Source organism: Panulirus ornatus, chromosome 71, assembly GCF_036320965.1.
Source record: "Panulirus ornatus isolate Po-2019 chromosome 71, ASM3632096v1, whole genome shotgun sequence".
Taxonomy (NCBI): domain Eukaryota; kingdom Metazoa; phylum Arthropoda; class Malacostraca; order Decapoda; family Palinuridae; genus Panulirus; species Panulirus ornatus.
The window spans coordinates 11373918-11392236 of record NC_092294.1 but is presented as its reverse complement, the minus strand read 5'-3'; the positions used below and the strand labels follow the sequence as shown (position 1 = coordinate 11392236).

Genomic DNA, 18319 nt, shown 5'->3' with positions numbered 1-18319 from the left:
TTCCATTATCACAAACCCCTTCGAAAAGACCCAATGGTCTATTACTGTTTTAATACCTTTGTATCCCTTTGTATTCCTCGTACTACGTGTATCGTGACATGCTGAGCCTCATGTGACAGCAATGTCAGTGTTTATCTCGGGAAGCCAATAAAGAGCTTCAGGTAGATGAAAAAAAAGTAGGCTGTTGATTGGCTTAGCTTGATCGGTTCTGTGGAGTCACAGAACGCTGCTCATTGGTTCAGCTCAATCGGTCATGTGACGCCATCGAGCAGCATATAACCCATCCCTCTGGTCAAGGATTTCCTCTCCATAAACACAGTCTTTAGTTCTAAGTCTTATAAGACTGAGACTTTGACTAGTAATAAGCAAGACGATGACCTAATCTTCGTACGAAATAGCAGTATAATACCCCCAAGCACTACAAAACATACTTCAGTATATATGTATGTATATATCAAAACACGAACTTGGCCTCTGGAGAAGAAATCAAATATTGCTGATCTTGGGTAAGAGAGCGCAGCATGGCCATTATTCCCTCTACATTACAAAAATACTTGAGCATCTATATTGTCATATATGGCGTTCAACTGTAGCCTCATAACTAGTTTCCTAAAAAACAAACAAAAAAAATTCTGCAACACCCTACATCCTGGTTACTACGCCTTCACGTTGAAAAGCAAAGTGATTAAACAAGTTACCTACACCCATCAGATGAGGAGGTACAAGCTGAGTCCGATTCAGAGCTATGGCATAGTTACACAGGCGACACTTAGTGAAAACTGTGGCACACAAGGAGTGTCTCTAACGCACACCTGACATTCAGACAATGAACTCTGTGACAGGGAGAATTAACAAGCACACTCTCTGCCGATTGAATAATTATCAGATAATCCCATTATCTACCACTTTACATGGTTGTTTTATAACACAGACACACACAGACAAACACACACACACACACACACACAGACACACAGACACACACACACACACACACACACACACACACAAGCAAACATACATACAGACAAACAGTCATGCATTGTCATTCAAGTCATCAAACTAAGTTTTCAGGAGCCAATAAACACAGTTGGCACACGATAGTCCCTGCTCGACACGATACTCAACTGGCACATTGGAGTTCCTCCTCGACACTACACATACTTGGCACGCCAGAGCACCTGCTCGACAAGACACACAGTTGGCATACCATTATTATCCCTGCTCGACACTTCCTCTCATAACAACTATGAATAATGCTAAAAATTTTGTCGAGTTTGTAAATGTAAACACCGGTCAGCAAGACGAGATGCCCGAGAGACTGTGTGACTGTGTCACCAGGCACAACGTAAACAAGTGATCGATAAACAGATAAGCAAACGTGTGTACACACACACACACACACACACACAGACACAAAAACACACACACACACACACACACACACACACACACACACACACACACACACACACACATATACATAAATATTTTTGTACAGAGTTGAAAAGTTACGTATCAATCTTGACATGAAACACTAGAGCATTTAATCAAAACTTCACTCAAATACATTTCACCTATTTCAGATTGCGAAATAACCTATATTAACGGTCAATAACGAATCTGACCTCAGAAATGAGTGAACAGAATAGTTGTTTAACGTTGGTGGAAGTACATGTGAGGTGCTGATTACGATCTGTTATCCAAATTTTACTTGCAATTTTTGCGCCGTTCGTTGCATGTTGCATAACGCTGCGATGCTCCTTACACAATAAAAATGTTACCCTGTTCTTCGTAAGGTGCAAACGCTGCAGCGTCCCCCGAATAACGAAAATGTTGCAACGTTCCTCACACAAGGTGGATGTCATACGCTTCCCTGCACAACACTACAAAGCCTCCAGATATCAGGTCAGGTCCCTCTATCTACGACTTATTAAGAATGAATGAAATTATTGAATAAAATGGAACCTTTTGTCAACACTCGCACTTTTCCTTGACGGTTTGACCCCAACACATCACCAGGAACTTCAAACTTAAGGTTATTTAGCAGCAACATAAAGCAACATATTGTTTACTCCTGTTTTCCTCAACGTCTCTACACTCAGTCGTGGGCTATGGCTCTGGGAAACGTGGATAAAACATAACTATAGGAAGTCTCCCACATGCAGGAAGCAACTGATGAAGACAAAATGTTATCAGAGTTTGACCAGGAGAAGAGGAAAGTATGTCTGTGACAATTGTTCAAATTCTGGTACGTCGAGGGTTGGCCATACTACGTGTCTGGTATAACATCATCAGATGCTGGAGATATCCAGCGATCAAAGCTTATAAGAACAGAGGTGGTGATATGATCAGAGTCTGGAGCGAAGGATGTCGTAGAAATCAACCACTCATAAAGCCATTTACAATAATACCTTCAGAAAGTTAAAAGTAGATTTATCAATAACCATATCAACCTTTGAAGTCGTATGATGAATAAAGTTATATACATGAATGATAAAACCCCCTTCTCTTTCACTGTTCTTGCTGGTTTTTGATTTTCAGAGCTAAACCCGGAGTTAACAACTAGCAATTTGATCAATAATTTGAACATGATTTAACTTTACAAATGAAACGTATTTCATCGACTATTATTGCACTGTTTATTGCAAGTTCACACACACACACACACGCACACACACACACACACACACACACACACACACACACACTCACACACACACACACACACACACACACACACACACACACACACACATGCACAGCCTCAAATCCATTACTGACTGAAGTCATCGCTGACCAGTCAAAAGTCATTTGCTTCAATTTCACAGCAGACACAAAGGTATTGGTAGTTTGTCTGTTGTTCTTGTTCTAGATGGCATATTTTGATTTTTAGACAAGGGCGAATAAATCTATAACTCCACAACAAACAATCTGCTCATAACAACATGTCACATAACACATAAACAACATGAATAAAGGTTGTAGACTATAGGTTGTTGACATCGCATTAATGTCACTACAAGTGTACTTTTACCTCGTCCATGAACCAGTTTTGTTGACATGCTCACGGAAATCTCCCTGGTAACAATACCATAAAGAAATGAAATCCTTACAAATCAAAAACAAAAATATGTTAGATTTTAAAACCCTGAAACCTGAACCTGGTTAGTTAAGCCCTCTGTTAGCTGTCTTATACCTGTGCTCTGTACACTTCACAGTTTATGCTCACGTTTAGCAAGTTTTCTATGTATATACAGTGGGTGTGGGACACCCAGATCCTGGTTAAACTACCACCTCTGAAGCTGTATAAAAGAAGAACTTCAGTGGCTGCTAATTTATCCATAACAAATATTCAACGAGAAAAAAAAAAATCATTATTGTCTCAACAACAATCCAGGAGCGAGACACATACTGTCTGGCAAGTGTTGAAATCATTCATGGTGTGTTAAATACTCAAACAAATACATAATTAGTAGTTGAATAGTTAGCATCTAGGTGGGAGGGGATGGAAGTGGGGGGGGGGGGCGACCTCAGAAGGCGATTAACAAGCACCACTCCACAAGGTCACCTACCAGACCCCAGACTCCGGAACATGACCTATGTCTTCATCGCATTCTTCCCGCACCCACTGTATACCCCGACGCACACTCAGCCGAGAGTCACATCCAACACACTAACATCACATCCTACACACTAACATCACATCCTACACATACTAACATCACATCCTACACACTAACATCACATCCTACACACTATTCTCGTAACGACGCTGCCCGCACCATCAACATACACCAGCAGACTTGTATGACCACCTTCACACCCTCGACGCTGCCCCACCCTAACGATAAATCCTTATACCCCCACCATGCCCTCCGAGCGTCACTACCACGCTCAAACGTGATCCCACGCCCACATCACACCTACATCATATTCCCCGCACCCTCGCCACGCCCATATCACACCTACATCATATTCCCCGCACCCTCGCCACGCCCACACACCCCACCGAAACATACTGACCAAACGCAAACACTTACACACTACACAAGAACATTCTCTGTACACTCAGTACACACATCCCACAGGCGCACCACATCCTTCCAAACTGATCACACTCACACTAACCCGAACATGCTCACCACCCACACCACAGTCTGACAAACACTCCTCACACCACAATACACTCACCACACCCTTACCTCAACATAGGAAAAGTACCAAGAATGTGTGACTTCTGCCATCCGGCACTAATGAGCACAGCCTGGCACTGCTGCCATCCCCGGCAGTGACATACACTATCTGGCACTGAAGGTCGTGAATGGAGAAGCTTGACTCTGACCACCACGACCCAAACACTGACCAGCAGCAAACAAAGGACACTCATGTTGCTATTGGCTTATGCTTGTTGATACTCGAACGACAGTTTAGGGTCTGGACCGAGCTGCCAGGCGGTGCTTCTCTTGAACGTCATGGAACCGGATGCCTGGCTGGTAGTGACACCTGTGGAAACACCTGCTGGAAGCCCTTGTGGGCAAGCCTTTGTCGGCAGAGGATCAGGTGCTGTCTAGTTGATTTGTCTCTGTTGATGATCTTTGATCTAATCATGAATTTAGGAAGTTACAGATATTCATTGCATCTGACCTGGATTTAAGTATATATATATATATATATATATATATATATATATATATATATATATATATATATATATATATATATATATTAGGGAGACACGCCCACTAAGTAAAGTTCGTCCTCGCCTACAACAACAGATAATCTAAAAATATAAAACTACATGAGCGTCGCCCCGTAACGTTGTGGGATGATCAAGTAACAATAACGCTGTACTTAGCTGGTCACTTCCCCTTGAAGTAACTTGTCTCTCCTTACGATTTACACTGGGTCATTGAGCGATAATTCTAGGTATAACACCTGCGCGGATACGAAAGTACAGTGAGACACATCACATACAAGCACACGCAATGTTCCACTAGTTTCTTCTTTCTTTATGAGATATCCAGCTCGTGGCTGTGACAAACCGTTTAACAAGAGGACACATCAGACGAGCGCACACGTAATGTTTCGCTAGTTTCTCGTCTTCTTAGAAGTCCAAGACCTCTTGCTGTAGCTGGGTCTGGGCCACCTTGCTGAAGAATATGTCTATCGGGGCGGTGGAGTCGTAGAGGAACGGCGACTCGAAGAAGATGATGATGGTGCCGAGCACAGAGGTCACGCCAAACACCCACAGCAACAGACGGTCCAGCACCATCGCCACGAACGCCCAGTCATCGTCCTCCTGATAAGGAAGAGAAACCGCGTCAGGAAGGGAGGGAGGGAGAGATGTGTGGAGGAGATGAAGCGAAAGTAGGACAGGGAAAGCTCAGGAGAGGGGGACGGGAAGTGAATGGCGAGGAAGGAAAAAGGAAAGAAAGAGAAAGAAGAAGGGAGGGGAAAAGGAGGGGGATAGGATTGGTAGACGGGTAGGGGAGCAGTTCACTTTACTTTCAAAGTGATAATGAAAATCCAGTCACCTAGCAAACAAAACGAGAACTTTAGCTTAAACTATTGTGGTTCCAGGGAACTGGTGATATGTCTCTCTTACTTCAAACTTATAAGTGAGGCTTAATGATACAACAATATAGTCCTCTGCTTGTGGCACGTACTATTCTGAGGTGGGACCGGCTGGGTGAGGAGAGCGTGAGCCCAATTCGATCCGTGAACCTCAAGATTAAGACCTAAGAGCTCTGGCCACTCGTCCACAGAGCGCCCAGTTTAAGTTTAAAGTCACATACCTCGTCGAACTTGTCTTGCTGCTTTTGGTGGTAGTGGATGAACTTGACGTTGTAGATGGCCCTCTGGATCTCGACGGGGTAATGGGCCTGAGCCTCGGGGGAGATGTGGAAACATTCTGGCAGGTCCCCATAAGGCGCCTCAAATATATTGCCCCCAGACACCCCCGGTGCACCGGCCAGCCCGTCCTCGTCCACGCCCCCGCTGGCACCGCCCGACCCCATGCGTAGTCCCCCAGCCCCCAGACCACCCAAGCAACCCCCACCAGGTGGACGGAGCCCGTTGTATGAGGATCCTGAAGGACACAGAAAAAGGTTGAATTACTATTTGTCTGGACATCTGTTTGTCCACCTAGATTTCTGCCCACTTTCCTTCCTCTCTCGTGTTTCTGTGTTATATCCTGGTTCGGCAGAGATATTCCAGTATAATACACGTTTTTGTTTTTTCGTCGAATTCGTGATTTTTAGTAAGAAAAAGTCTAATATTATCAGAATTCAGTTACCGGTGCGTCAAGTTTTTGCAGCATAGAAAAATATAATACGATAAAATCAACCACGAATATGTAGTTATATTTATTGCCTTTTCCTCATACTCGGGATTTTCTTTAATGCACATCCGAGAAGCTTTTACCAGAGAAAACCTAATAAGAAACTCCATATCGTCATAACATCAGCAAAGTTACCGAGATAAGAATTTTTTGACTGACTGGAGACTGTTTTGGTGTCTGATATTGACCTGGTAATAACATCATTACTTGTCTGATTTTGAAAAATATTATTTTTGTCACATGACGCAACCATACGATATCCTGAACCAGATTTTATCGTCTCAGTTTACCATTTACTTACCACAGTTTCACATGGTCCACCAGCACACAGAGGATCACTGTGAACCTAACTGATCACAACCTGGAACTCATCAAAACATGCTTCAAAGAACTACATAATCACATCTAAAGATCTACTTACTCACATCTCAAAAACCAACTATCAACATCTCGAGAACCCCCACAAAGGCACACCTCAGAGACCCATCTAAGAACAGGTGGTAGACCCACCTGGGATCTGCTGTTGTCGATCCCTGAAGCGTTCCCTGAGTTTGGCACCGCTGCCGTTTTCCCGAGGTCTTCCACCCGACATCTCCTGCATGTTGGGCTTGGCCTCCTTCTTGGGCACCCGCATGAGGAGCAGCAGCGGCAACATGTCGATAAACACCTGTAGACCAGAGAACAAGCTTGTTGGAGTCAGAAGACACAAGAAGGAAACTGCGAGAGACAAAGGACGGGGAAAGTGCTACACGTAAGGGGAATGATAGTTCGGCTGTGATCCGTAAGAATAAATGAGTGAAAAGACAGGTAAAGATTAAGACAGAAGTAATTGGAAATGGATGAAAAGTGGTGAAACTGAAGTGACATAAGGGGACGTGTAGCGGGGAGGGGATTCAACCCTGTCTTCAGATATCCGTCCATAACACAGTAGAATGTCTCAGCTTAAAGCAACGATGCATTCGCATTACTATGAAAGAGAGGCTCTGGTGATGATCTAAACAAAAAGAATAACTACAAAGCATTTTTATGTATTTCATACACGAAGAATATATTCCTTACGATCAGCTTTATTGCACTTTCATTCATCTTTTACAAATCCAAGATCATGAAGCAAGTGGTGGTAAAAGAAGAATCTCTCTGTGTACATAACTTTGAAAGTCATCAGATGTTACTCATGATTCATGCAGCGCATGTCAGTGTTTACTCTCATGCTTGCTTTTAAGATTTGTCTCGACATGTTATATATTCTTCCAGCGTAGGGAGGAGCAGAGAGATGGATGATACAAGTAGAATTTCCCTTTAGTAAAAGAAATCTTTCTTTTTAACTGATATTTCGATTATCCTAGGAAACATCTATGATATCAGTCAGTGTGATAGGAATGTTTCTTTGAAGATAGTACCAGAGATGGATCTGATAATAGATAAAAGACCTAAAATCGCATGAGTCAAGAAATCATCAGAGATGCCCAGTACAGGATCCACTTAATCCTACTCTTTCTACAAAGATTATGGAATACATTCTTATATAACCCTCATCAGTTATGCCCGTGAGGCTAATATTGTTTTTCAACGTAACTGGAGAAGCTTTTTTTCCTTTTCAATTCTCGCCATTTTAAACGATTTCTTTAAAACGACGGTTTTGTTTCTACATCATGGAACATAGAAACATCCACTGTCTGTTTTACCAACTTAAATACACAGTTTGACTGACTCTTCTGAATCATTTACACCACTTAGACTGACCTTTCTGACCCAGGGAGCCAGACGATGCGTGGATGGTTTACGATAGTGAATGTTGAGGACGATGATGGTGACGATGACGCTAAGGCCGACCAGCACCATGGTGAAGAGAAGATACTTGCCCAGAAGGGGCATGGCGAGGGAGGTGGAGGGCATGATCTCGGAGATGAGCAGGAAGAACATGGTCTGCGACAGGAGGATGCTGATGCAGAGGGCCACCTTCTCCCCGGAGTAAGCAGGGAGGTAGAACACCAGCACGGACAGGTACTCCAGACTGACGCAAGGGATGATGAGGTTCACCGTGTAGAAAAGCGTCCTCCGTCGAAGTGTGATGTTGAAGTAGATATCTGCCGGCGGAAGAGCAGGGGAAACAAGGGGTTATAGCAGGAAGGACGAACCGCGCTAAATACGCAGAATGATCATACAAAGAGATGCGAGTAAATAAACGTACTAATATAATGCATCACTGACGTTGGCCTTTCTTGGTATGATGCATAACAGCGACAGAAGGTAAATATTGCTGATATTCCTACTACTACACCCGGAACAGTGAATCTACTGGAGAATATTAGACGTTTATTCACCAAGATCCAATGTCCGGCTTCGTCTATCGTGATTCATTGTGTTAGATGGAAATATTTCATGTTTCCTCTATATGTACACAGACAGAAAAGATAGAATGGAAGACGGGGAAATAGTCAGAGGGACAGACAGGCAGGTAGACTTACCTAGACATCATGGCGTACCTGGGTGTTGATAATAAAACATTCAGGATGATCCTGTGGTCACTGCTGGACATCCCCAGACAGTCACTCCACTATTTTACCATTTTCTCCCTGATGGGGAGAGGCTGACGAGGCGTAAGAGGTATGTAAAGTGAGAGGTAGGAGGTAATGAAGAGTGTAAGTGTGGTGAGGGTCGACTGGAGGTAAGAAATGAAAAACACGAAGGAAAGAAAATTGGGGAGCAAGGTAAAGGAGTTCAGGTTCTGGGGTAAGGTGGAATAAGGCCTCTCATACGTCCCTTCCTTCCCATGACCCTTCCTCCTCCATTCCCTTCCCCATTCCTTCTCCTCTGTACCGTACTAGAACACGTCTAACATGGCCTCCAGCACCTGGGTGGTGGTCCTCGCTCAGTGTTGACCAAATATTCAGCTGTGATACACAAGGATGCAGTTAGCAACCTCCTGCAACCACTGTCTGGCTAAGCTGTGTACGTCGCCATTATGAGAGGTTGTGAGGTGGTGAGGTCAGTGATTTGTCTTAAGATGGGCCTCACTAGCCAATGCTTTAATTACTGGTTTGTTATCAAACTCCATCTCAAACCATCATACTACCTATCTCTCCTTTCCCTAAGTCTCTCTAATTATGACAATCTCTCTTTCTCCGCCTCCCACTCCCATGTTCTTATTGTCTCTCATACCCCTCCTCCATCACCCCTCTGCTCACCAGGGTAGGGTTCCACGCAGCAGGGGTAAAACTTCTCGTTCCTTTCTGCTGGTACCCCCATGATGTCCCACTCGACGGAAGGGTAGTATTCGCCCAAGTCGATGCCAACATCAACTCTGTCTTTGCCATCCAGCTGGTCCAAGTGCTTTAGATCAATCTGCAGGAAGAGAACGTGTTGATCACGCACAAACACCCACACACACACTCAGGAAACTCAGGTAATATATGTACACACATACACAACTGAGTTATCTTCCCTTACATAATGCTTTTTCCTGACAGTAATCGTGCCCTCTCCTAATAAGGAACACATTACGTAGCGTCAAACAACCTCCTCACCGGTGCCTTCGAGAACTAAACAAATACCTGTTCATTTACGCACCAGGAAACGCCTCTACCTTCCTCCTCTCTTAATGATCAGTTACTAACACAAACAACATAGCTCGAGCCTCCTCTCTGCAACTCATCAGACGAGGCGTATAGTTCCATGTTCTTCGTACCGCAAATCATGTTTGTATAGCATCCTTAATACCGAGGAGAATCGTAAAATTTGAAGTTTAATTATGAAAATACAGCTATTAGTTAATATAGCTGTATTCCACACAAGAGAAGCTGAAGCTATCTTCAGTATTAGTTCACCTGACATACTTGATATCTAGGAAATTTATTCCAAGTTTTACCTGAGGAAATGAATCATATCCTCCTCCGGATTTCTCCTTCGGGAAACTGTAGCCCACAAAACCTATCGAGAACATAACTTTACCTTCCTGGCGCTCACGAGCAGCCACTGACGGAGAACCAAGTTAAACAGAAACTCAGGTAATACAGAGTAAGTTGTATGGACCCTGAAACGCTAGACTCACCTGGTAACCGTCGTAGGTCCAGGAGCCAAACTTCATGAAGCAGGACTGCTGGTCGAAGGGGAAATACCTCACGTCAATGACGCAGGAGGACTTGAAGATGGCCGGAGGCGACCAGGTGACGAGGCCGTTGTGGTGCAACACAGCCTTGGTCATGGTAGTGATGATGTACTCCCCATCAGCGCTGCCGGCGGGAGGGAGGGAGGGAGTGTTAGGCTAGCACACACACACACACACACACACACACACAAGTGGTGATGGGAATCCTGGGGTTAAAAGGTAGTGATGGTCGATCTTTTTTGCGGCTATGTTTATCTACCTAACTATCTATCTCTCTTATCTGTATATCAACTCTGTTCTGTCTATTTTTTATCTATCTTACTACTTATCTGAACATATTTCTGTTTATCTATCTGTCTTTCTTTCTTTCTTTTCCCCAACAGAAAACATCGCACACTAGGATGACATTAAACTTACCAGTGTGACACATCACAAGTGGAACAAATACAAGTATACTGTGAGCTACAAACTTATGTGTAACAACACACTGCACATCCCTGCCACAGTGGCAGGGCATGATGAAGCTATACATGGAGACTCAGCATCTCATCCTACATGTGGCAATAGGGAGGTGAAAACAGTGCTTTCCAACTACTTTTGTGGCAATGGGATGACCAGTATAGTGCCATCCCATTACACACATGGCACTAAGAGGGTCGAAACAATGACATGCCACTACACACGTGTCAGTAGAACTAAAACAATGCTATTCCACTACAGATTTGGCATTAGGAGGACCAAAACAGTGTTATCCCATTACACACATGGCACCGGCGACCGGGCAGATGTGCAATATCCTAACTCGGCCGGATCGTTACAAAAACAATAGATTAAATTTTGATTCAACCTGTTTTATTAGACACTTGCAATGCCAGCATGAAGGACAATGAGAGATAAATGATGCTGGAGCAGCCCTCGTGTTCTGTTGCAAATATGTGATTTGGTAGCGAATATTTCACAGAATATTTCATATATATGCAGCATCGAGTACACAATGAATAATTGAAGTGTGTTGGGCGGGCAATATACTCCGGGATGAAGGCTACGTTTATGATGACAAAAATTGGAACTGACGCATTTTGGTGTGAGGATCACATCCCTCGTTTGTTCTCGTGATGACTTGATTATTTCATGATATATACAATCAATATATATATATATATATATATATATATATATATATATATATATATATATATATATATATATATATATATATATATATATATATATATATATATATGAGTATAACAGAATAGTACATATAAAATCAGTGACCAAAGAAACTCATGGTATTGTGGGCGCATCTCCCCAGAACCCAGACATCTACTGTTATCGCTCAGGAAAACATTCGACCAAACACGACCTTGCCTGAGTAGGATATTGGATGTCCTGAGGTGTTACGTAGGAGACAGACAGACAGACAAATGGGGGAGGATAACAAAGTCAATGAATGTGTTAAGGAAAGAAAAGGGAAGTACGTAAAATGTTCAGAGAAAAATAACGAAATGAGTTAAACAATGAGAAAGAGACTGTGAAAAGTAAAGGAAGGAAGGAGAGTGAATAGAGGAGCTGATAAAGTCAAACTCTCTGAGATTATTGGGGTGTGTGGGGAGGGTGCCAGAGAATGGACAATGAAGAAAGAAAATAGGAGGGGAGAGAAAGAGCCGGGGAGAAAAACAGGGAGGTAAAAATGAACAAGGGGCGAATATGAAAAAGAGGAATGTGACAAGGTTAATGAATTATGGATATATGGAGGACCTTAATGTGTGTGTGTGTGTGTGTGTGTGTGTGTGTGTGTGTGTGTGTCTGTGTGTGGTATGTCAGTAGTTGTAAGTAATCTCTTTATTATTGTGCGGTGAGCGCTACGCGCCATGCTTGATATTTGATAAAATCTCCTCGTTTGGTACTCGTAGATATTTCCTTTCACTCCCTCTCCCTCCCTCCCTCCCTCCTGACTTCCTTTTTTTCTTTCATACTGGCCAACATGGCGTGGGCAAACACATGCCACCAGTCGTGGTCATCTCGCATGAAAAGTAAAGATAAGGAATGTGAGAAAAAGTCTTTAGAAATTAGTTTGAGCTTCTTAGGTGGCTGTAGACCTGACTTTTAAGGTTATAGGAAGAGGGAGAGACAATAGAGAAAGGAGGACTCCACAGGTTCGCTGTTCCAGAAAAGAAAGAGGCATCGCAACGGTCGATTCTCCTGTGATCGATCTCCATCAAAAACTACAGGAAGCAGCAGCCAGTCGCGTGCCGCGGATCCAGACCTAAGTGGACAGAACACACGCAGACAGCTCACGAGAGCAGAGGCTGAAATGATACTAGAGGAATGGAGGGAGGAAAGCAACATCACGGAAGACGGAGAGGGATGGCTGAAGGAGGTTGTGAAAGGAGAGCCACCCCAGATATGCGAGCAGTGCTCAATGCCGAGGAAAACCAGAAGAAAAGGAGTTTCAGGAACTGTTCAGCTTTCAGGAAGCAGGATAGAGCGCTGTCCATACTCTCTCTCTCTCTCTCTCTCTCTCTCTCTCTCTCTCTCTCTCTCTCTCTCTCTCTCTCTCTCTCTCTCTCTCTCTCTCTCTCTCTCTCTCTCTCATCCCCCTTTCGTCCTCCTCTCCCGTCTTCCCTCCACCTCTGCTTCCTCCTTTCCAGTGTGATGATGAAGCGTGACCCCCAAAGTGTTGCTCAGAAGTAACAGTGAAACGCCACATAGTGTGGGGATGACCCATGTTTCCAGCGTGATGAAACTTGATCCTAGATTGATGGTGGACACATTACATCTAGTGATAATGAAACATAATCTTAGACTGATGATAGAAACATGATGTTCAGAGATACTGAAACATGATCATAAAGTGATGAGTGAAACATGACATCCACTGATGATGAAACATGACCATACACAGGGATGAAACATGACCTTTTAGGATGATAGTGATATATGACCGGGAAAGTCATAAAAAACATGTATCCATGACTTATGATGAAATATGATCCTTATTGATAAAGAAACATGGCGTCCGAAATGACGCATAACCCTACAAAAAGTTCAGCCCAGCCACTCTCCTCCACCCACCCCAACATCCCCGGAAAAAGAAGAAAAAAAGTTGGATAGCTTTGGGTGTGGTGGGCGTGTACCAGCAGGAGAAGTTAGAGGCTGCGGTGCAGTTGCAAATTGATATTGAGCGTAAACTTGGACTGGCGTCAGAGGCAAATCCTGAGCCACCCTGCAGAAGGCTTCATCCAAATTTCGCGCGAACATTTTTTGTTCCTTCATTTTCGTCCGTCAGTTTCCGTTGCTGAACCTGACATGTTGTTCTGATGGATTCTGATAGAACTGACCACCAGATGTCTCTGTGTCGGGTCATCTGGTCTCTATCTTTTTAGCTATTGTCTCATTCTCTTTATGTCTCTTCCTCTCTCTTTGTCATTCTTTCTTGCGGAGGAATTACGTCCGGGGAACAGGAGAAAAATATAGCAATATAGTGAGGTGAATAATGGTAATAATGATAATAATGATAACAATGATAATGATGATAACAATAATAATGATAACGATTAATTATAATGAAGAAGGGAGAAGGTAACCGGATGTCCAGGAAGGTAACAGAAGGAGGTAGGAAGGAAGACAAGTGAAGAGCAAGAACAACAGTAGATAAAACTCAGATGACGACACGTCTACCCAGACCTAACCTTTACCATCCGTCACAAGGAACGGGATCAGGGAGGACAGCGGATCACCTTGTAAATCGTCGAACATGAAAGAGGAACTGAAGTCTTCTATCTTAGCAGCTATGTGATGGTAGGGAAGAGGCGATGAGTGTCGCCTGATCCTGGTGATTTATTGGATAATCTACTCCTAGTAACACTATCTCTTGGTGATAGCCATCTCTCGAGGATGTATAACCGTCGCCAGGCGGGGGGTATAATTATCTCTAGATGTGGGTATAACCATCTTCAGGAGTGAGTACAACAATCCCTGAGAGAGGCTATAATCATCAGCAGCTGGAAAGCTATCATATATCTTCACGTCTTGAGGCTTGAAACTTTATATGTCCTCGAATAGAGAACACCATGGTAGGAGGGTGTCCACATCTTGGAATGTATACTCATTTATTAGACCAGACTGTACACATGATCTCTACTTCGAGACCAGACGGCGATACATGCCTCACAAGATATGTTTATCGAGGACGCAGAGACCAAAGAGTACAAAAGGGGGCACGTATTCGAAGACACATTAACCATAGGGATTAAGTCCTCGAAAGTACAGAGACCAGGCAGAAAGTACTTGCCTGCCAAGACATACACCAAGGGATGCACGTTCTCGAAAACACAGAGACGAGAGGATACGTGTCTTCGAAAACACATAAACCTTTGGATGAGCGTTCCCGAAGACACAGAAACCAAAGGGTTCGTGTCATCGAAGGCACATAGACCGGGAGATACATGTATTCGAAGATACAAAAACCTGTACCGATGCATATTCTCCACTACTATTCTGCCAAAGGAAAGAGATGTCCATGTTCCTAGATACAGAGACCAGAGGATGAATGTGACCTTCAGAAACACAAATACGTTCTCCATTACTGACATACAAAAGCCAAAATATGCTGTTACTCCGGTATATTTATCTGTTCAGATTAGTTTGCATCCATAGCAAACTGTATCAGTTGTCAATTTCAAACAGGTTTCCTCTGAACTTCGCAAGAAACTGAGAGATTTGAAAAGTGCTATAAATGCGACTCTTCATCATCCCAGAAGAAGCCAAGCCCTAGATGGAAAACCTACGACGTTAAGGAATGATTGTAACATATTGTCTCTGCGGTTGACGGGCGACTCGCAAGCATTTGAGTTCTTCTCCTTCAGTGAGGATTTATGAGACAGAGGAAGACATTGCAGTTTTTTCTTCTTTTCTACAACATCTTTCCTTCACAGATAATTGATGGCGAATCTCTGACGTCCTCAAGTGGGTCAGAGGGTCCTGGAGAGCGACCCTCCTGCTGGGGACGACACTTCAAGGTTTGCTTTTCCTGTCTGTTGACTGGAAGGATCACAGAGGACAGGATATCCTCAGACGCAAGGGAACTTTGACCAGATGAACTGTGGCAAAAGTCAAGTGAGAGAGATTTCCCCAAGGAGGAGAAATTCATCTTAATTCAGTTCACATATCTCCACACGTTGTCTCTATTTTTTTGTGAATGTTGCTGTTTTTTCTTCCTTTTTTTCAAATAAGATCTCCTCGACTGCATTAGTTATTTTAACATGACTTTATTACTGAATGAGTGTCTCTCTTAACTACCATCTCCAGCATGAGACCTAAGAACAAATAAAGATTTTATAATTTTTGGCATAAAAGTTAGAAAATACTTCTCTCGTTTTATTAGCTTTCAGGAATGGGTCCTGCACTAAACTGCGTCTCGACAAGGCTGAAGGCTGGAGGAGCTTCCTGGTAATTCTCATGCTAATACCAACATTCCCGGGTTTTGTAAGAAAGAGAGAATATCCCATAACTTTCCTGACGCCTCCCTCCCTCCCTCCTTCCTTCCTACCCCCACCCAAGCTGTGACTCGGTGACTCGACTCACGTTTTCACTAGCAACTTCCTCCCTACAATTTGTGGATCCTTATCTTTTAATTATGTCTTGAATACATATCGGAGAGGACTTAGCATGAGGGTTTATGTGTAGCTTCCTTTTTGATGCCTTTGTTCGCTTTATAGTTAAGTAGCTTCAGTATATGTAGTCTGACCTGCAAATTATTTGATACTCTTTGTTAACAATACTCACACCCATCCACCACACACACACACACACACACGCACACACAAACACACACACACACACACACACACACACACACACACACACACACACACACACACACACACACACACACACCACAGACACACAGACACACAGACACACACAGACACACACACACACATACACACACACACCAAACACACACAAACACAAACACACACACAAATAACATTGTCCACAAGTTATCTGAATTTCAAAATCTTCTTCATATAACAATGGTTTTATAGCTTGCAAACGTACTTAATGAGATTTAAATCTGTTTCTATGAGTCGAGATTTGCATTTTAACAGCAATCCTAATTTACAGTGAGATTATCTACATTTCACACGACGTGTCCCTTTTTTTTAATGTTTATATGTCTTCTCACCGTGTTTGGTTGCTTGCTAGCCTATCAGGATATGCTTAGGAATGAGGCGATGTGTGGAGCATGTTTGCCTTAGTGTCTGTCATAAGTTCACATGGTGTACCAGACAGGGACATTTATATTCAACCATAGATATGATGAGACATATGTGGCCACTTATGGTATATATGAAATACATGCACACATATGATTCTTCCACCATACACAGGCAGAGTTGGAAAGATAGACATATCCAACCATCGTATACACTATATTACAAACACAAGCAATTACTCACCTCCATAACCGGACACTTCCCTCATTTCCTCATCCCATTTTCGTACGAGACTCACACACCCAGTCACCTCCCCTGGACCCACATTTCTCCCTTACCCCACCATACGCCCTACCATACCCTCAACCCAACACTTGACGACCCCATCTTAACAAGAGTTGAGTTCTGTTAGTGTACCTTGCGCTCGCTACGTAGTAAGTGGGCTTTTTTCATACTTTAAAACCGTGGGTTGTAGAAGACAATGTTGGAATAGCAGTAAAGCTTTCCAATATAAATGTCGTGAATTCACAGTCAGACAGACGTAAATGATATCCAAACCACTGATTTACCTTGACTGTGTTGTAAGTCACTTCCCAGGATTTTATATAAAACATTATTCCTAAATAGAAAAAGTTACAGAGGTCACATTCCATACTGGCTTTCTGCGACGTGACCTTTGACCTAGAAAGAAATTACTGTTGTGACGACATGCATCGTTTGGCCTCAAGTGCCTCACATTACGGAGGAGAACAGAACACATGACACAAACTAGCTTCATACTTCACGAGCCTTTCGTATCTCTGGCTTCCATATCATCCTCACTACAGCCACAGTAAAGCTCCTGAACTTTGAAGGAAACACTTATACTTGTGTAGACCATGATTGCTCTCAACCTGGTATGATATACTACTACGAAGCGCTGGTGTGAATCCACACCTGGAGGTGGTTATACCGACGTCTAGTAATGGTTATATTCGCAGCTGAAGATGATCCTACTCCAACTTGCAGATGGTATACTCTCAGCAAGAGATCAGCATATTCTCTGCACAGATGGTTATACTCATTACAGCGATAATTATACTCTCTCTGTATAATGGTTATGCTGTCTCTAGGAATGATTATACTTTTATCAATGGGTAGTTATACTCCTTCCAGGGTGGGTATACTATCTCTGAGGGTGGTCATACTCTCTTATGGGATGGTTATACTCCCTCTAGGGATGGCTATATTTCCACCTGATGTTGAAGGGCGGTGTTCCCTGACGAGGCTCATCAAATTAAGGGCCAAGATCATAAATCTTGAGACCGTCCGTCTTGTTCCTTCATCATCAGGCGACCGCTTGAGGTGGGAGTGAGGAGGGTGAGGAGGGTCTCACCATCACGTGACGTCAGGGGTTAGCACCTCACCTTCATGCACCTCAACAGATGGTAGGACATCACCTTCATCCTCACTATCAAGGGTAGGACATCACCTCCACCCTCACTATCAAGGGTAGAACTTCACCTTCACCCTCACTATCAAGGGTAGGACTTTACCTTCACCCTAACTATCAAGGGTAGGACTTCACCTCACCTTCACTGTCAAGGGTACGACTTGAACTTCATCTTAAACGTTGGATTTGTTACATTTGAATTTTTCTCCATT

The 18319-nt window shown here is 43.3% G+C and overlaps 1 protein-coding gene across 1 annotated transcript in view; it reads right to left on the bottom strand.

The window, feature by feature from the left end:
• Positions 1-928: 928 nt before the first annotated feature.
• nAChRalpha2 (nicotinic acetylcholine receptor alpha2) overlaps positions 929-18319 on the bottom strand; it is a 372700-nt gene continuing 355309 nt past the window's right edge. The window contains exons 4-9 of the mRNA XM_071660547.1: positions 10395-10575; positions 9532-9688; positions 8087-8430; positions 6854-7010; positions 5799-6091; positions 929-5302 (exon numbers count right to left, since the gene is read on the bottom strand). Of these exons, the coding sequence (XP_071516648.1) occupies positions 5108-5302; positions 5799-6091; positions 6854-7010; positions 8087-8430; positions 9532-9688; positions 10395-10575 (1327 nt within the window). The 3' untranslated portion in view covers positions 929-5107. The remainder of the gene's footprint in view (positions 5303-5798; positions 6092-6853; positions 7011-8086; positions 8431-9531; positions 9689-10394; positions 10576-18319) is intronic.